The 21348-nt window shown below is 33.3% G+C and overlaps 2 protein-coding genes across 6 annotated transcripts; both read right to left on the reverse strand.

Annotated features, from left to right (window-relative positions):
- Nucleotides 1–1141: 1141 nt before the first annotated feature.
- On the reverse strand, nucleotides 1142–1541 carry LOC123226106 (protein RSI-1-like). Its single transcript, XM_044650591.1, has 2 exons — nucleotides 1424–1541; nucleotides 1142–1323 (listed from the first exon to the last, which is right to left on the reverse strand). Exons 1-2 carry the CDS (start codon nucleotides 1539–1541, stop codon nucleotides 1142–1144), a joined length of 300 nt encoding a protein of 99 aa, XP_044506526.1.
- Nucleotides 1542–3291: 1750 nt separating this feature from the next.
- Nucleotides 3292–20950, reverse strand: LOC123226105 (valine--tRNA ligase, chloroplastic/mitochondrial 2). 5 transcript variants are annotated; one of them, XM_044650587.1, is made up of 28 exons: nucleotides 20729–20950; nucleotides 20565–20634; nucleotides 19853–19979; nucleotides 17669–17752; nucleotides 17230–17324; nucleotides 15615–15706; nucleotides 15359–15412; nucleotides 14324–14376; nucleotides 14162–14223; nucleotides 13682–13757; nucleotides 12243–12326; nucleotides 11551–11699; nucleotides 11305–11422; nucleotides 11081–11197; nucleotides 10539–10759; nucleotides 8948–9037; nucleotides 7885–7996; nucleotides 7660–7770; nucleotides 7363–7500; nucleotides 6556–6606; nucleotides 6285–6397; nucleotides 5838–5985; nucleotides 5389–5493; nucleotides 5188–5289; nucleotides 4875–4937; nucleotides 4598–4768; nucleotides 3751–3867; nucleotides 3292–3639 (listed from the first exon to the last, which is right to left on the reverse strand). In XM_044650587.1, exons 1-28 carry the CDS (start codon nucleotides 20859–20861, stop codon nucleotides 3619–3621), a joined length of 2877 nt encoding a protein of 958 aa, XP_044506522.1. In that variant the 5' UTR covers nucleotides 20862–20950; the 3' UTR covers nucleotides 3292–3618. The 5 variants fall into 5 exon arrangements, with proteins under 5 accessions (XP_044506522.1, XP_044506521.1, XP_044506523.1 ...); XM_044650586.1 differs by having other exon boundaries at nucleotides 4598–4764; nucleotides 4865–4937; XM_044650588.1 differs by having other exon boundaries at nucleotides 3292–3867; nucleotides 4598–4764; nucleotides 4865–4937.
- Nucleotides 20951–21348: the final 398 nt, after the last annotated feature.

The raw sequence follows: 21348 nt of genomic DNA on the forward strand, positions 1-21348 counted from the left end.
TTCAAATAGAAAGGAATTAAAATTTAAATTTACCTGATGCAAGGAGGAGGGCAAGTAAAAGAACGATGCAGATAGAAAAAATTTTCATTTTTTTTTTCTCCTTTTTGAAAAAATTATAAATTAATTTAATCTTAGTGAGATGGGGTTGCTGAGTACTAGTATTTATAATTATATAACCATCAAATTTATAGAAGGGAAATCCACTTAGATTGACATATGTGGTATGCAATCTATTCTCCTACAAATTTTGTTAATGTTTTTAATGTTTTCACAAGGAATAATTTATTTTATTAAATATTTATTTTTATATAGATAAATATTCCATATACAGAATATAACACATTCATAAAGACCCTGTTCAACTCAAATATTATCAATATTGAAAATATTCTGTTTATAATGGTTAAAATATTTTTTACTGCTGTTATTTATGCAAGAAAATATTTAAAAGGATTTGAACAGATCTCTCTTCCAGTAAAATTCTATGGGAATAATACAAGTGATATGTTATCATTCATAATAAAATTATATATATAAATAATGTATATAATTTTATATATAAATAATAATATGTTATTATATAATTCAATATTATTTTATTTTTAATTTATAATAATTTAATAATAAGATTATATGTTATTTTATATATATATATTGATAATGTATATGGGCCTATAGCGTTGCTCTTTCCAAATTGTGGCAGTCAGTCAATCAAAATAAAAGCATTTAGCAATGAGAGTTGGCCCGTTGTCTGTGTCTAAATTAATAAAAAACTACGAGTCCTTATAAATTTATTAACTCTGTCTGCAACTTTTAAAATTAATTTTAATTACCTAAGGTTAGTCAAATCCGCAAAATGAAAGCATATTTTCTAGTACATAAATTTATAAATTAGCCTTTATTATCAGCATCAAATCAGCATGATTAAGATTTAAGCATTTATAAATATTAAAAAATGAAATATATAAATGTAATGACATAGATAGCTAGCTAGCCCTTCTCAAAGCAACTACGTTGCATGAAAATGTAACCAGCTGGTGGTTCAATATCAACTGTTATTGCCAGCAGTGGAGAAAGCCACAGATTGACTTGGCTTAATTATTTAATCATCAAAATTTGAAAGTTAATGAGTGAGGTTGAATTAAGGGCATTTGGGTCTTCCTTCCTTGGTCTTCCAGTTGTTGTAGCAAGGGCAAACTTCCTTGTTACCATAAACACCAGGAGGCACACACAGGCATTTTTTGCAGCACTTTTGGCAGAAGAACATGCATGGCTTCTTGTGCGACGTTGCTGAGCATCTATACTTACACTTGGGATTGCATTCTGATGATTAAATTCCAAACACACCTAAAATGTTTAATATATATACAATTTCATTCCAAAAACATAATTTATCAAGGTTGAATTAGTTAACAGTAATTACCTGATGGTTTAAGTTTCTTATAATTACCATGACTACCATAAACCTCAGCCACATTGGAGAGTGTAAGCAAGAGAAGCACAGACACCAACATCAAGAGGGAGCTGTGAGAATACACCATTTTTGGCTAATGTGAATGGAGAAAAGATGAGAAGTTGGGAAGATATAAACAGATAGAGAGAATGGGAAAATGGTAAAGCAATAATAATTAAGCCATAATGAAGGCATGAATATAGGAAAAATTAACTGAGCTATAAAAGCGGCGTGTCCGATGTATATTTTGTAACTTTACCTTAAACAGGTTCTGAGATCAGCCATATCTTTGACTTAACAAAGTTGAGAAGGCAGTGGGGATGAAATCAGCCAAGGAAGGATGTGGTGACTTGGTGAGTCAAATAGTTAGACATGCCGAAGCAACCAATTTACTGATAATATACGAGTTGTTAACCAACGAAAAGCATGTTGAGCACACAATCAATCGAGGAAAGTGGTGTTAGCGATGATGGCAGAAGGAGGTGCTAAGATTCTCATTGCTCCCAAATTCTTTTCTTTGACTTCAATGCATCCTTTACCCTAATTTAAGAAATTAGGGTTGTGATGATTTTGGAAAAGGTTTTATAAGGAATCTTCGGATTTATCTAATCATTTTTTCTTTTATTTGGGGTGTAGTAAAATATTAAATGCTCTTTTGGAATCACAAATTAAAAAAAAAAAAAGTCATTTTTTTTTTTAAATAAATAATTATCAATAAGACTTAAATAATACTACTCTTTTTATTATATCGATTTGGTCACGTCACTTTTGATTGAATATATTTGTGTTAATTTAGAGGCCTTTCCATTCCACCTCAATTCATTGCAACTTTTTTAACTGACAAAATGGATGATTAATAGAAAATTCTTTTTATTTAATTGAAGGTGATAAACAAGTTTAAAACCTTAAATATTAAAAATTACAAGAAATTAACAAGGGTAAGTACATTGACATTCCAGAAAAGAAATACACTGTCCTTCAGCAGATGATCCGAATTTCCGGACACAATCATGTGTGCAAGCAATGGGAATGCAGTCTTTTCCATTAACAATTGATTTTACACAATTTTCAGAACCCACCACCACCATGACCTCATTACCTACCATTATTATAATATTAATAACAACAAAATATTAATTAAAGCATTATATATATATACTAATTTACTCAGGAAAAAAAAAACTTATTTTAAATTTAATTTTACCTGATGCGACGAGGAAGACAAGTAAAAGAACCATATAGATTGAAAAGAATTTCATATTTTTTTCTTTTTTCCGAAAGAATTGTAAATTAATTTGATCTTAGTGAGGTCTGCCTACTAGTATTTATAATTTTATAACCATCAAATTTATGGAAATTTAGATTTTTTAAAGATTTTTTTTTTAATTTATAATGAATTTTAGTAATTTTAAGAAATAATTTATCAATTTTCCTAAGTTGGTTGCATGTCTACCTTATATTAATGATATGAAAGTAATTTTTTATTATATTAGTCTAGAACTAATATGGTATTCATGCATCATCACTCACATTACTTGAAATACAAAATTTTGACTACATATACATATTTACTCCTGAATTTGAGTAAAGTTTGATTTATATACATTGAGATTTTACAAATTTAAGCTAAAAATGCTAACAAAGTAAAAATAATTCTACTTAACAAGACGTCAAAGTAGTCATATAGAAATTGAAATAAAAAAAACAGAAAAGAAATTGGTATTTATCAACCTTACTAAAATTATCAACTATTAGTTGAAATCATCACGTGAGGAATTAATAATAACAAATCTCTCTTTAAAAAAAAATATACATCTCTAACTATGTTGGTGATAAGATAAGATATGAAATTGTTGAAGATCTTTTATTTGTAGAAATATGAATTCTAATTTGATTTATCCTAATTATAATAAGAGTATTGATTATAACAAAATTACCCAACTATGTTGGTGATAAGATAAGATATGAAAGTGAACATCGGTGGACAGTGTCCTCGTACATATAGCAGAATAGCTCATTGGTAACTAACTAGTTAAAATTACCCAAATCATCGGCTAAAATCATAATAAGACGGTCGATAATCACAGTAATAGGTCTGTTGTGCTTCAACTCTTACAAAGGCAAGTAGACAGCCGCCATTCATGCAAAGTTCTCGTTGAGCCGGGTCAGTCATTGCTCCGCTTGTTCTTTGAATGGTTCATCAGCGATTGTCAAAATATCGATAAACCATTATTTATCAGCTTGGTTCTGGAGGGTAAATGTAACCAAAGCCAATAATGATGAGTTTATTTTGTTACCAAGACAGTTGACTGAAGAAACTCCAAACGGTTCTTTGTTAGGTTTATTTTCTCTTCTGCTTCTGCTGCTTTTTCTTGAACCCCACGAACAACATCCTCAGGAGCTTTTTCTATGAACTGCACAGAGCAAAACAACTCAAAAGCCATAACATACAGAAAAATACATGCTCCCGCAAGTGAAGCAATAAAAAAGATGTACAAAAGCCTCTATTCATTGATTAACCAATTGCCAGAGATCTAACAATCTCTACAGAGGAATGAGCTTCGGCTCTGTAGCCAGCAGCCTTCTTTCAAGCAAGAGATAGCAAGCAAAATCTTCTTTGTTTGAATATATATATATATATATATAAATCTCTTTTTTTTAAAAGAATTTAAACAGCATGAAAGGACTACCGGAACATAATCTACCCCTTTAGTTCTTTCAGAAATGAAACCCCAGTTTCAAAATTCTAGGTGTAATTATGTAAATAAGATCAAATAGTCGTCATGGCAAAGCTAGTAACAACTATCTCCAAAAAAAAAAAAAAAATTGATGAGCCCTCTTTCAAACTAGTTCCTGTATATGAGCTTTGAGCTTTGTGTATCTAAATTGAATGTTCTATAATATTTGTGCATGTGAATTCTCCACTAAAAACAACTACATGGATTTAGTTCTGCATAAATGCTCATCTGAATTCAAGGACATGAATATGACTTTGCGCTTGTGCAAGTATTTAAGTATATATTACAAATGTCGATAATTTTGTGCTTATACGTTTTTGTTAAGTATTTGTTACACATGTAGATGACTTTGTGTTTATGCATGTATACAAGTATTTGTCACAAAAAAGAGTAACGAAGTCCATACTTTGGAGGAACTGAGGCGAGCTACAAGTCCTTCATACTCCGATTGCATCTTTGAAAGGCGTCTGGAAAGGCGCTGGACTTCAGCAGAAATATCTACCATATCAGCAAGGGGTAGATATGCCTCCAGTCCTTCACTGGCAACAAGGTGGACTGATTGATTTGCATCCTCTGAAGTACAGTAGCATTTAAACACACAATGGTTACACATCCATAAATCAATCATAGCAAAAATGCCAGGAAGAGAAACTGATTTTGGAAGTAAAGATACCCGGTGGAGATTCAGCAAAATGTAAATTTTGCAAATCCAGTCTGCATAGGAGAGCTAAAACCTCCTTCTCTTTCTGCATAAACAGATACACAATACATGGAGTCAAATATATGCATAACTGGAATGTCTATCAGCTTGATGAACATGACTTTATTTCCAACTTGGCCTTAACATTTAGCCAAGTAGCAAGCAGACTAACTTGGCCATATAGCATGCATATTGGCACAGCAAATTTAATACCGACTGAAATCAGGCTGCATAGTAGTAAACAGAACAAATGGTTCATCCAGCAAGATAATGGCCAGGTAACCAGATTGACTTACAGATATATACTGGATGACATCTTCATTTGCAACTATTGATGCAGATATACGCTTTGCTGGCTCAACAGAATATTCAGCTCGAGCATTCCGAATTGCTCTAGTCTATCTCAAAAATATAAAAACATTGAGAACAAAAAATAACATTGAAATTGAAAGGATTCAGGCTTGGAGGTGAAACGAGAGAAACAAAAACTAACTTACCAGTGCTTGTAGATTTTCAAATCTTTTTATTGAGTTCAAAATCCTTGGAAGAGAATTCTGGGGCCAAGATGATACTATCAGGGCTTCTTTCCGGCTTGGAAGTGCCTGTTATAGATTAAAACGTAGAGAGGGGTCAAAACAATACCATTCACAGAAAACCAATTACCCAAGGGTGAGAAAGGAGAAAAGAATCCACTAAGAGAAAATAAAAGAAAAAGGCAAAATCATTATCAGACCTTTGCATATAATATCAATTGGAATTAGGTATTTATGGAATAACTTTTGCTCTATTTTATGTTAGCCTTAGAGCATTGAAAGTATTTGGACCCTTTTTCCTTTTTGTCAAATTTACTTATACCTTGGTAATAGTCAAATTTACCTTTTTGTCAAAGGTAAGATTACAGTTCAAATTTCAAAAGAATTTCCTTGGTTATAAGAAAATTCATTACCTGCCACAGTTCCTCAGTTACAAATGGCATGAATGGATGTAGCAATTTTAGTATGTTTTCAAAAACATACAATAGAACTGCCTGTGCTAGTAAAGCCTCTGAATCATGTCCAGAGTGGTATAGGCGAGCTTTACTGGCCTCAATGTACCTGGAGAGGGGGAAAACAGTAAATCTTTGCAACATGAATATTATGTAAAATTTTTAAATAATGTGTGAATGGTATCTCAGATTTAGACATAATCATACATGCTGAGAAGATATACCAACTTCAACTAATGAATGTATATCCTAATAACCTTAAGTTTTCCCAACTCTCAGGATCTAGTGAGTGCACACCCACAGGCATAGGAAAATTAAGCATAAAACTGGCTAAAAAAAAGAATAAGATAATATAACTGCATATGAACCATATTGTCCAAAATAAAAATTTCAAGTTGTTGAACATACCAATCAGCATAATCGCTCCAAAAGAAATCATATATTTCTCTTCCAACCTCTCCAAAGAAAAATTTGTCATAGCTTGCAGTGACAGTATCTACAAGCATATGAAGTTTTGATACCTGAAAATTAAACACAATTATTTGATGTGTTTTTTATATAATCATTTTGCAGTCAACACCAAAAAAATTGGATAACACATTGCAAGGAAGTTATTTGTTAAATATAGGGATTCAAATAAGCTGGCAAACCAGAAAATACACCGTAACGATTTTCTTACCACCCAAGATTCTGGTAAGGGTGCACCATGCAGGGACACTTCATTGTCAAACTGAAGGAGAAAAAAAATTTTATAAGTTTAAAGAATAAGATACTGCCTTCAACATATAAATTGCCACAACAGTGAAGTGACACTCCATAACCCAAAAGTTATTACAAAATTTCTATTATGGAAATGATGTGGTAAACATATAGCTACACGACTATTTATTGAATAATAGTATTATTCAATAGACAAATTTAAAAAGTTTTTGGTGAATCTTAAAATCACAAGTCTTCCCACATTCAAGCCACGGTATAAGGTAGGTTAGTACAGAAGAGATAGATAACTTGAGGTGACCTTAAAAAAGTGTGGTTTGGCACTCAATACTAATACTGGAAAATCACACATCAGAAAAAAGAAAGGAAAAGAAGTTTTAAGTTGTTGTAGTTCCTTTCCTTATCTTTGTTTTTTTTTTAACTCTATTTTTTCTCGTCTTTCTCACCCACATCTACACCGATTGCTGTCGGCAAAACAATAATTTGCTTAAACATGAGGCATCAGTTAAAGATGTGGTTTGAAACCATACAATTTTGAAGCAATATGAGATGGAAGAAATGATGTATTTAATATTAATCAAATCTTATCCTGAAGCACAATTTTTTAATAAAAAAGTCATCAGAAATTCTCATACAGTTGGTGATTTTGTTAATCTGACAGTTCTTGGTATGTGAAAATATTTTGTTTTTCTTTGTCACAGGATGTACATGCTCTTCAATCAAAGGATCATTCATCTCTACAATTCCTAAAATGTAAGGAAGAGCAAACCTTATAAGACAATATGGTTTCCCAAGCAGATGTATCACTCTGACTAGGCAAATTCTGCAAAACAAACTTGCCAGCATTCCATAACTTATTGGTGAAAGCCTTGTTTGAGGTCAATCTCTCAGTTGACAAATTGAGATCCTGGAAGAAAAGTATGAGAAATCAGATGACAAGGAAGAATGCTTCCACAACCAGAGACCATATGCTTGTAAACGCAGCACCTTCACAAGATGCAGATTTTCATTATTAAACTATTGACATGTAGCCTTAATGTTGCAGTATTAAGAATTTAAGACAAACCTGACCAGCAGTTCCTAAAGCAAGAGTGAACCGTAAGGCATCCGTGCCAAACTCCTTGATTGTATCAAGTGGATCTATCACATTTCCTAATGTTTTTGACATTTTTCTCCCCTGAAATAATTTAGCATTACAATTCTAACAAGCCATTTTGAAGAACAGAATGGCCACTTAACTAGATTGAATATCAATGTTGAAACAGTGATTTTGCCTGTGAAATTTACTCACTTGGGAGTCTCGAATCAGGCCATGAAGATAAACATATGAAAATGGAACTGTCCCTGTGAACTCAATTCCCATCATGACCATTCTTGCCACCCAAAAGAACAATATGTCATGCCTGACCAAACATGAGACAAGTGTTGCCACCAACAAACATGAGATGCCGGGTTTAAATTCATGAACCAGTTACAGCCTTTTTTTAAAAAAAAAACAAAAGAAGCATATCATTTCAAAAGTTCTCAGAAACAACAGACTGAGGTCAAACAAAACATAAGATATGTGCCTGCTTCAACATAGGGATATTAAATAGGGTTTGAGTGTTACATCTGTGCCTCACCTCTCCACTGTACATTCTGATGTTGCACATCATGATCTATAATTTACAGGGTATTTCACAATATCTCATTATGAAAGACACATAATTTATAATATGTTTCTAGAGCAAGTAAGAATTGTCATTCAAACAATACCCGTCCCTAATTTGCTTTCAATGGAAGCTTCAAACTCAATCTAGCTATGCTATGTAAAGCAACATTCCCATTATAGTTTGTTAGGACTGTGTGGCACAGTGGCACAAAGCAGAAGCAAGGCAGGAGAAGGAAGTAAGGACCACTGGGAAAAAGGAAATACACATGGCAGAAACAATCTTGGGTAGTCGGAGGAAGAGGATAAAAAGGGAATTGGAGGCTGAGAGAAGGGGAGGACTTTTCTGGAAAAGTTATAGGCAGCTTCGGCTGATTTTGGGAGAGTGTCTAGCCTCAAGCTAGCAATTCTGGAGAGATTCCGACCTCTTGAATAGCCAGAAGAGGGATGTTTCGGTTTTTCTTACTTGTGTGCGGGAGATAGACTTGTTATTCTTGTATTCACAGCCAACATTCAACAAATATTGCAAATATCATATTGTTTTTCTGTCATTTACTTAGTTTATTTTGGTTGAGAATCGGAACCTTGTTGGGTTCTTAACATAGTCTTAAATTTGGCCTTATTACTTAAAATGGAATAATTATTCAATTGTGTTTACAAAAATTCCAACAAAGAAAAATCAAGGATAACAGTAGAAGACACATACCCAGTTTCAAGCATCGTTGTTGGATAAAACTTCCTAAAGTCTTCAGCAGACACATCTGGCCACCCAAGAGTACTGAAAGGCCATAGCGCACTGCAGATGAAAGTAAGCAATATTTGATCAGTACGGATATGCATCTCTTGCATAGAAAAAATTAATGTGTACATTATCAAAGAGAAGGCAGTCAACTGTGAACAATAATTCTTATAAGAGCCTTCACAAGTTTACCTGATCACTTCTATTATTTTTTTTTCTTTTTCTTTGTTATCTAAGAGTTTCAACCAAAGGCTGTATTCGAACCGAGTTTATTTGAACTCGAGCTCGGCTCAAACAAGCTCGAAACGACTAAGCTCAAACGAGCTTGAGCTTGAGCTTGAAAGTTCAACATTTTTTAACTCGAGCTCAAGCTTTGGGGCTTTTAGCTCATCAAGCTCGCGAGCTAAAAATTTTGATACAAAACAACATTGTTTTGACAAATATATATTAAAACGACATCATTTTAATAACGAGCTAGTTAAAAATTCGATTCGTGCACATGCTCGAACTGAAATTGAGCTCGACTCTTTTGAAACGAGTCAAGCTCAAGCTCATTTGAAGTGAATTTGAGCTCAGTTTCATGCAAATCAAGTCGAAGTTGAACTCGGCTCGATTCGAATACAACCCTAAACATAACCACATCAATCCCATATAATACAAGTGATCGGTTAACTCTTATTGAATTTGACACTTACTTCTTAGCAAAATTTCTTCAATCTACATAACCAAGAGAGATCCAAATCACCAAACTTGAAATTTTAGGCCAACTCTATAATTAGTTTCTTCCTTTTTGGATTAGTGCTTGAATGAGCCTACTAAGAAATCATAGCTCAATTCTAAGATGAAACTGACAGGCTGACACAAATCATTTAAAGTGCATCAATATTAAGTATATAATAATTGTCTTTGCAAGATGGGCATGAACAATACACATGCTCCATCTTGAGGGGGAGTGTGACTGTTGTAGATGGTTGAAAGTTTAGGTGGGTGAAGTGTTTAGCCTAGGTGAGTAGTGTGGTTATGTGGCTTCTGGTCAGATTCATTCAGATTTTGGGTTCTGTTCCTTGTATATAACTTGACCTGTAACTATTGAAATGAATAAGAGGAAGAAAAGTTCCCTCCTTTCTCACAATCATCACAAAGTGTTGGCATGGACTAGTAAACTTTTTAAAGAATAAGACCATAGTATGTAGGAGGTGCAGAAGAAGAGAAAATGAGTTGCAGAAAATACAAATGGCAAAACTAATTTAACAAAACAATGAAACTTCTTTTTATGGTTGGTCCAACTATGTCATAAAGGGCACATGTGAAGGGTACACAAGTAAATATATTTTTTATGATTTCAATGCATTGAAAACTGTGTTTCTTTGTCTTCTTGAAAATAAAATATATGATTATAATCATAATTTTTTTTTTAATGTATTTATCAGTTTATTGAACCAATTAAATTTTAAAAGGAAAAAGACTAGAATTAGGTGTTAGAAATAAACATAGGCAAAATGAACTTATTTAGCAAAAGTCCACGAGTTTTAAGAGAAAATCTAGTTGTTTAAATAACCTTGAAAACCAGGTGTCAAGAACATCTGGATCCTGATATATTTCCACATTTTTTCCATAATTTTCACGAGCTTTCTCAAGAGCTTCATCAGCATTCCTAGCAACTATATATTCCTCTTCACAGTCTTTTCCAACAATATACCAAACTGGTATACGGTGCCCCCACCAAAGCTGTCTGCTTATACACCAATCTTTAATATTTGATAGCCAGTGATTGTAAATCTGTAATCATGAAAAAATACTGATCTAAGAGAAGGCATTGAGTAGCCAGTTTATGGTTAAATAAACAGTTGCTGTTGCAGGGCTAGTGCAAAAGGTGATTACATGAATTTTTTTTAAGTTGATAAATCAGCATAAATGATGTTGGTAAAGAATCACTAGGGAAGACCTGCTAAAGTCCACCTAAGCAATAAAGTAGACTCAAAAACTGGAAACCACTAAATAGAGGTTGGGAAATTGCCACAAAGAAAAAAGAAATAAAACAAAGTTTATCTACTCTCTGTTGAAGTCAAATGAAGCCACTTAATTTTCCACTACACATACCTTCTCAAATCTTTCAGGCATAATGGTTAGTTCTCCTTTCTCAACTGCACGAAGGGCTTTTTCAGCTAAAGGCTGCATGGTTACAAACCACTGCTTGCTTACTAGTGGCTCTATTATCTAATATAAGAGGAAACAAACATTATTAACAAATTCTGTAAAAAAGACATCTATTCTCTTCAGTTTTGAAATCTGAAGCATGTTGGTTAAAAACATCATTAACGTACTTCTCCTCCACGCTGGGATCTGGGAACTCGTAAAGTATAAGGCTCTTTCTTCACAGCTAAGCCTGTCTCCTCAAGATCTGACCACAGTTTCTTTCTTGCCTCAAACCGATCCAGGCCACTAAGGTTCAATAGTCATAGACATATAATTTAAGTAGAACATAAAAAGTTCTCTCCAATTCAAAAACAGTTTGACAACCATCTTGAATTATTCCAAAATGATGTAATAAATTCATTCCAAAGTATTACCTGAACAGTCCAGCAACATCATTAAGCGTCCCATCCCTGTTCATCACATTCAGGATTGGGAGACCAAGTTTTCTTGCAAGAAAGTAGTCATTATGATCATGCCCAGGACTTATCTTCAACACACCAGTCCCAAATTCTTTATCAACAGACTGTCATAAAAAAGAAAGATCAATAACACAGATATCAGTTTATTACAGTAATATTTTCAAAGTAGATCTAAGGAACAAACAACTGGTAAATTAAACAACTCCCTCGTGGCCCCCCTAAAACAAAAAAAAAAAAATTGCACGGGAAGCTCTTAAATTGGAATCGACCCATCTCAATCACGGAACAAATCATCCATTTCAATAATCTCATTCAAGGAACCAATCATCCCATTTTATTGCTTTACTATTACAGGCAAAATGAAAATAGCAACAACTGCAGCCTCACGTCAGGTCATCAACCATCAATGTCCTTGACTAAATAGTTACAACCTAATAGTTCAATGCAAAGAGTTGGCATTCCACACCTTGTTCATAACTCCAACAATAGTTGAGTACTTTAGGGCATTGCTTTTATGTTACATTGCAGGCAGTAAATCCACTCGTTGAAGTGTGGAAGGAAATATTACAATGCTATAATCATACTAGCAAAATTAAAAAAAAGTGTAAAACATGATCATAAAAAAAATGGTTAACAAATGCTCTTACCTTGGCAGATAGAATAGGGACATGACGACCATATGTCATAGGTACAATTGCCATCATACCTATATACTTGGCGTAACGATCATCCTGCATAAGAAAAAAGATAACATTTCAGACTTGATATCTTAGAATATGTAAAAGTTAGATAAGAGAACCTGAGTGTTCTGAGAGTTTGCACATATGTTGTACATGATTATACAGTCTTAATAACATCTGTGCATTTTCATATCATAAAGCATAGTTGACCAGTTTATATATGCAGACACACCAATACTCTGTGCAATATGCTGATACAATTCATTGGTATTTTGCTTCAATAAATTGTCATTCAATACGTGGGATAAAGTTATATTTACAAAAGAAAAAATTTTATATACCAAATGAAAACAATTTGGGGTGAAATACCCCATAAAAAAACCAGGACAAGCCCAAATTTGGCTGGATTCATGGAAGAGAATCTCCATCTAGGTCATCATATGAAACAAAAAATACTTATGCCTAGATAAACCCAGAAACAACAGAAGTCACAAAATGATAAGCTCCCTCGGGTGACAAACTTAAATTGTCATTCAATATAAGTTCACATATTCCTGGATGTAATTGGACAGATAAGATGCAAGACACATGAAGTCTTTTCTAAATACCTTGAGCATATTATTCAGAAAATTGCAGTCATGCTCATAATGAAAAATCTTTTCAGTTTCAATACTGATTCCACAATTGTTTATTATTAAGTAACAAGACAAAATGACACTCTCGGAGAAGGGCACCAAACAATTAACAAATTATATCAGCCATGTCACTAAATTCATATGATGAGATGTCTCATCCTTGAGGAGATGTGCATGAAGGTATCCACCAAAAACATTTTGAGAATACAGCAGGAAAGGTAGAGGCAAACTGCTTGTAGGCTATAAAAATAGTAGATTTTGCAAACTAGACACTGAAGTTTAAAGTAATTAGCCATGCAATAGATTTAAAAACCCAACTGAATTGATTAAACTTGTGGAACTAGCCACTGTTAAGAGAATGCATGGATTTAAAAAGTGGGAAACAAATATAAACCAATGTTTCAGTTTGATATAATTTACTGAACCAAGCATACTTCCCAATATGAGTGAAAAATGTAGAAAACAGAATGTAGGTTTAAACCCTATACACTACCTTCTTAAGTAAATTAAATTAAAAATGATGCATAAAGCAAATGGAGATCCAAGCTGATCAGAGGGATTGGTTCATATAAATCAAGATGTTAAATTCTATAGAGTACAATCACTCTAGATATTGAATCTATGTAATTGTAACTAGTAGCATAATTGAACCTCTGCACCATAACAAAAACTGTTGAATCCTCATGCTGACAATATACACAAAGTAATTTCTGAGAAGCCAGGCCCATCTATCTATGAACAATTGGTTCAACTTAAAGAAAGTTGTCCTACCTTTGGGTTTACTGCAATAGCTACATCCCCAAACAAAGTCTCTGGGCGTGTTGTTGCTACAGTCAAGAAATCATTACTGCATGCAAAGCATATCTAAACATCAATATGCAGAGATTACCAACCGTTGAAAAGTAACAGACATGTACTTATATTAGAAGTATCCAAAAGAATATGTGAGAATCACATAGAGGATGTTCAATTGCATGACAAATGACAAAACAGAGACAGCCAAACAGTGATCTACTGTCGAAACAAGCTGAAGTGTCAAAATCCAACATATATTTGTGCTGCAATATAAAAATATCTCCCTTCTCACAATATTGGTTCAAGAAGCAAACAGAGAGATGGATAAGATTTTGCATCTTATGCTCTGTTACTTATTATTCCAAAATTTGAAGTTCAACTTTTATCACTTTAAAAATTCATTTTTTTCATGTTTATCCTAGAGGCCATGTGAATGCACAAATCTCAGGTATATACCTTCCGGCAACACGATATTTAATATGATACAGGAAACCAGGCTCTTCAGAATACTCAACTTCCTTGTCACAATAAAGATGGAAAAAAAAAAGTTTATGTCAAACTATTACTTTAAACAAAATACACTAAAAAGAACAATATCCACATGAAATCAAACCATACCAAATCTGAAACTGCAGTCTGTAGACTAGGAGACCAGTTAACCATGTAAGACCCTGGAAGAAATGTAAATTCATAAACAACTGATCATCCATAAATTGGTAATTATAAAACAAAAATATTTAATATCCTAAAATTGTGAGATATCTCTTACATACTCAAACATATAACAAATCACAGTAATCTGCGAAGTTAAAGTAAAACAAAATGTCCATAATCCTTAGCATCAAAAACCCTTTTTTTTTAAATTTTCGTCACCACCAAATTGTAATTAATCCAGATAGCAAGGAATGTATCCATTATCTTTTCCTCCTAGAACTCCAAAACATATGCATTTTAGTCAAGAATTGAAGAAAATGGGAAGTAATTTTGGTTCCCTTTTCTTTTTATTATCTCAGTAGAAGGATAATAATATTTGGTTACATTTACAGAACTACACTTAAAATCAACATATCAAAGGCACTGTTAAGATATAGTTTAGAGTAATTTAATTTTCCACTGGGAAATAAGTTAAGTAACTAACTTGTTTACATTTAAGGAAGCCTATACATAACTAACAATAATTGAAGATTCAAGAAGCCAGCCTCCCAAGGAGCTAGAATTTGAAGCTTTGTTTTTGCATTAAATTATATTTTTATATTACTACATCAAGGACAGTATAATATACGTCTTAAATGTAAACATGTTTGTCATGAGTGTAATCACATTCTGCTATAATGTATGATATTTTTTATAAGGAGCCAAGTGCAAGCATTTGAATTATACAACCTCATTAACTAAAAGGCAATGAAAAGTTTCCACTTTAAACATTTTTCCATTTTTGTGAGGTAAGCCATACTAATGACCAATGCACTATAAAGGGGCTAGGAGTTAAGTATCTGATACTTTTGAAAGGGGCAGAAATAAAATGGTACTACCCTGCTAGCAGAGGCCACAGTTTATGAAGATTGGTACAAATCTAAAGATCACTAACAAATTTTCTTTGGTCTAGGTTCCCGGTACCAGAAGAATAATGTTCACAGGAACTTCAGTCTATACCTTGATAGATTAATCCTTTCTCATGAAGCCTGATAAATGCCTCAATAACAGCCCCTGAAAAAATTGAAGAATGGCATATCAGAACATATAATAACACATGGTAAATCCAAAATACTACAATGTTTGAGCAATAAATGCTATAATCATGATTGGCACATCTACACATCCTGAAACTTCATACATCATGTACTATCCTCAATAATTATGCATGTTTTCTGGTGTGCTAGAGTTCTTTTAGAAAGAAAATCTGTCTTACGACTTAGCTGGTCATCAAGTGTGAACCTTTCTCTGCTCCAATCACAAGAAGCACCAAGTCTCTTAATCTGATTGGTAATGGTTCCACCATACCTTGACATATTAAAGAGGCAGAAAGATTTCAGAAATGACCCATTCATATAAATAAATCATAGTAGTAAATTCAAAAACAAAGAACCTTAAAAACCAACAATTAGGCAAGTGGAACAAACAATAGTATTCCAAATGATGGAGGTAGCTTAACCAAAAAGTAAGGGGGGTGCTAGAGCTAATAACAGTAGGACATTACGTATTGACTTAAGCTTTCTAGTCAAAAGCTAACTTAACACACAAAAAATTAATTTCTAGTTCATTAATATCTAAAGTATTTGTGTGGTTACACCCTTTTAAAGACATCCCCAAAATATGGACTTTGACCATTCCCATTAGATTAAAGTGAATTGAGATCTCTACCCAGGGACATCATAACATATATATGGCAAAACTCCACAAGCTATCTGAGAATTTAGGTGTGAAATCAAATGGGTAAACCCTGTATTTGGTTTGAAAATTATCAGCTATTTTTTCCTCCATGAGACCATAAGCTGTTGTTAAGGTGACAACAATAAATTTATAAGAATAACAAAATAAAAGACAGGGTCCAAAGAATTATCTGCACATATATTTTCTAAATGCTTGAACCAATTACCTAACAATTATCAATCATGCAAGTTTGCCATCATCATCAACAACCACTATCAACCATGCCATGTCAAAGCCTTTTAAGTCCAATGACGCTCAAGTCATGGGATATGGAGGTGGGCAGCAACATGTATAATCTTTATAGAAAGTAAATATTTGAAAGGAAAGATTTATATGCTATGGGCAGAAGCAGCAAAGATTGGCTGGATTAGATCATAGCATTTGGCACTTAAGATATCATGTTTTCCATTGGTATGAGGATGGTTAACTTAAGTCACAGCATTAAGGGCAGATGTGGATGACTTTTCACACTAAGTGTGATATAGAATGTGCCAGATTTTGGTGGCTTGGTTGCTTTTGAGATTCTTTTTAAAGTCAAATATCTTCAGCCACAACAATTGGTAGAGATACTAGAAATGATTATATGGGTGTGGGAAAGAGGTTTCTATTCCAAAATGTTTGTGTGGTAGTGTTAATTTAATTTTTTAGCTTTCACTTGAAGAATAGTAGAATTGTTGTAAAGAAACCATAGGAACAACTAACTTTTTTATCTTAAAAGAAAACCATTAATTTAGCATGATCAAAGAAAATAAAATATCTTGGTTTAAATTTTTACTTGTTTAAATTACTAGTTCTCAATGTTAAATGTTCAAACTTTTTAATTGATCTATTCATTTATTAGAGAAACTAAAGATAGTGATGAGATTTTTACTATTAAACACAACCAAAATATAAAACTAAATGAGATGCCCTTAAAACAGGAAAGGAAAGCAGTAATTCAAAACACGTTTATCCATTTAAATGTTCATTAAACTTAAAGGAGCAGTAAGGAGTCATACAATACAAGTATGGATTTAGCAAATCATCAAGCAGAGTCTAAACCACTTTTAACGAAAGCATAGATTTTCAGAAAGAATAAAAGTATGGGTACATACTTCTCTTTCCACTCCCAAACCCGTTTGGTGAATTCATCTCTACTCATCTCCATTCTTTTTATTCCTTCAGATGCCAACATTCTTTCCACAACCAACTGAACACATCAAGAAAAAGAAAAAGCATATAATCCCCAAAAAAAAAGGTTTAAATCTGTAAAATCCAAATGTCTGACACCTAATCACAAAGTTTCAATACCTCATTCAATAGTATACACAACAACTGAAAAATGTATTCCATTAAAAACTGAAACATTGATAAAAGTCAACAAAGATTTGCAAAAATTAATTGTTACATGCATAACAACTTTTTCCACTGATAGCTGCAACATGGATGGTAATCAACAAAAGATCACATAAATTGATCACTGTAAAACACACACACACCCGCACACAAAAAAAGAGTGATGTAATTGTAGATCCTTTTGGTTAGACAACATACCTGAGTTGCAATTCCTGCATGATCAGTCCCTGGAAGCCAAAGTGTTGGTCTACCTTTCATTCGATGGTATCTAACCATAATATCCTAGCAAAAAATGCCGTAAAAAGTAAATAAGTGTAATATACAAAGTGAAGACAAGAAGATGCACATAGAATTACAAGCATTCACGATCTCTAACTAAAATAGGTCTTGACTCTTGAAAACAAGGAAAGAAAAGAGAAGAGAGTTTAAATCATGTGTGTTAGCAGCCCAGCCAAACAAACACAATAACAGAGAAGTAATTAGTAAACCAGAAATTTAAGCAACAAACACCAGGAAAGACTGTATAATCCTACTGCTGTATTATATATTCACAGAAAATCCAGATATTCACACAATTCTCCAAGCAGTAGAAAAATGAAAAGTAAACAAAGAAAGAAAGAAGGGTGAACTGGAAATTTGAGGAGATAGGACCTCCATCAGCCAATGGCTGTCCAAACCATTACAAAAACCTCTCTGCCCTCTCACCATTCACTCTCCACTTTTATTCCTCCTTCCATAACTAACCTTCCAAACTTCCACTCTTAGCAAGGGATTCCCCTATCATATAAATCTTCTAAAATCTCCCTACTGCCACCTTCTCTGCCTGACCAAATCTCCCAACAGGAGATCCATGCCTCCTGTTGTATGCCTTCAAGGTCAGGTTCTAACAACGTGCAACCACTTGGAAACGACCATATTTATCATCAAACGCAGAGCAATATAATATAAATGAAAACAAGTCCACTTGGTTTTTAACTTGACACAATAAGGGCATTATTTTAGTTGGTTTCCACGGTGAACAAGTTACTTCAAATGTCCACATGGAGATCAATTGACAAATCTTTTAAGGATTATGTACCCAAATCATCCAGTGTTGAGTGAATTGCTTGAATAGAGATTCAAAAAAGAAACAATCTAATTCAGAGTTATAAACAATATAGGATTCCCAATATTACTATAGAAAATAAACCACAAAGAATGAAAGAATGAGAAAAGAATGTACAATAAAAATATTAATGTTGTGAACCTAAAATTGAACATGCAAATTGTAACCCTGAAAACATCTATGATCATCAATCTAAATCATCGACAAATTCACACGCTAAGGTGGGTACAGTCTGACCAGTTGCAATGATTTCCAAAAAATTCTATTAGCGCTCTTAATTGGCACACTTGCAAGACAAAAAAAAAAAAACAGCAATTGTCTATTTAGATATGTAACTACCATCTCAATATTTTGCAAAAAAAAAAAAAAATGGTTGTCTTTTTGGTGCATCTAAAACTAAAAGGACTGCATTCAAAGGTTATAGGGAGGCTTCAAGTGCACAAAACAGGAAATTCCTTTTGAACATAAATCGATTGCGCTTGGTTATAGAGAATTATAAAAATGAAATGGTGAAGTTGCTGCAGCCAATTTCCACAGTTTTTTTTCTACCAGACAGAAAAGAGTTTAAAAAATCTGGAGCAACAGTCCACTCAACAAGACCCCTTACAATCACAAGAAAACCAAACCCAAAAATCATCTAACCACAGCTTCTAATTTTTTTCTAACAAAAGAAGGCTGCAATATCCTCCAACACTACAAATTCAAAAACAAGAAAGAACATGAACCCTATCCCACAAAAATCCATCATCTTCCTCTCAAGCATCATCATAAATCCTTGTATTCTATTCATTCAACTTAAGAGGCATCAAATCAATTTTTCTCTTTCATTGTATTACAACTCTAAATTTAATGACCCTGTCATTGTCTCCTACTATCTTTATACCAGAATCAAGTAGCCACAGTTGGTGATATCAAACTTGCCACATTTACAGATTAAACCATTTTATGATCTTACAGCCTAACTTCAGCCATTGTAAGCTCAGTTCTCAGAGCAATATAAAACAATAGATATATAAATTTGTTTAATAAAGCTAACTAGGTAGCATACATAAACAAAATACCCAAGGTCAACATTAGAAATTCAAGAAAACCAAACACATTGTAATACCAGCATAAATACAGAAAAAAAAAAAGTGAATGAAAAATATAGAAGAGAGCAAGAAAGAAAAATCAAGATGTGCAAGAATATGCATGCATAGCCCAACAAATATAGGGAGACATCAAACATAATGAAGATTCACACCATGTATAATGTCTGTAAAAACCATCTTTACAACCTCAAGAGTCACAAACATTGCATGGCCCATGTGCAAAGAGCCAGTTACATTAGGAGGTGGCATTGATATCACAAAAGGATCACTTCCCCATTCACAGTTTGGCTTAAAATACCCTTGAGACTCCCACCTAGCAACAACAATGAAATATATCATGAGAGAAAAAAAAAATGTAAGAAGCAACTATCAAAAGCTATGCACAGAGCAATTAGATAAAAAACCAAGGTCCATTGAGTAACGCATGTGGCAATCTGAAAAATATCATGTAACTAAAAAATTACTTTGGAACACATATATTATAAAAATCAAGCAAATTTAAAGATGGGGTTCAAAAACAAGCGAGCATAACCATCTATCCTCAGGGCTTGGGAAATAGACTGGAAAGTAGAAAAAAAATCCAGGAGGCAATGTAATTAACTATTACCATCTATCCTCGAGGCTTGGTCTGTTTAGAATCTACCCAAAGTATGTTAAATTGTCAGCTCTATTGAAGAAATCGCTCACCTTGTTTTATAACGATTCAAATTCCCAGTCACATAATGTTAATGCTTAACAAAAATCATTCTTCAGCCAGACCAAAGTGACCATATAGTATCTTGGTATGCCTTAACAATCGCAAAATGTTTTAGAACCTTCCTTTAAAATGTTGAAGCTAGGATTTTGAGACTAAAGAATATGCAAAACCAAAAATATCAATTAGAAAATTGTTTAATACCAATTGTATATTCTTTCCTCTGAAGTAAAGTCAAATGACTTTGGCAGCCCAGCATTCTCCGCTGCAGCAACTGAATAACACCAAGAATACATTTTTCTAGTCAAAATAACATCAATACAAGTCAAAGAAAACAAAAGCAAATAAAACTGCTCAGGAACAGGTACCTCCAAAGAACCTTGGTTTGATAGCATTGAAATGCCACTGAGGGAGCCTGATGGAACGGCGGCGTCTAGAGAAGATGAGAGGATTGAGTCTGGAAGAAGATAAGAGAGAAGGAGTAGAGACAGATAGAGTCATTTGTAATATTACTTATTCTTAGTGAAGTTTGAAAAACCCTAGCAATGAAGGAGCTTAGGATTTATGTTTCAGTGGCATAGAATGAGTACAGAGAAGGAAATGGATGATGAAAAATTAAGTATCAAATTAAACCCCCAAGGTTTTTGGAAACTCAAGAGACTCCCTATAGTATCAATATTAACTGTCAACCACCTGACGCCTTTATTAGCTTTGACAAAAGTGAGGGTAAAGTTGTAAATGATCTGTTAATAAAAACCGAACCTCTTAGCCACCGCTAACTTGTATTATTGTATATAACCAAAACAAAAAAATCTAACGGCGGGGAAACCTCAAGGGTTTAATGAATTAATTATTTCAATTAATCCCACAACTCTCCCATTTTTTCATACCTAAACCCCGACGCGACACCTGATTGTTGGAAAACCAAACGATGCATGATACTGGACTTACATAAAATGAATCAAAGACGATGAGGGTTCGATTTATG

Source organism: Mangifera indica, chromosome 9 (genome assembly GCF_011075055.1).
Source record: "Mangifera indica cultivar Alphonso chromosome 9, CATAS_Mindica_2.1, whole genome shotgun sequence".
NCBI lineage: Eukaryota > Viridiplantae > Streptophyta > Magnoliopsida > Sapindales > Anacardiaceae > Mangifera > Mangifera indica.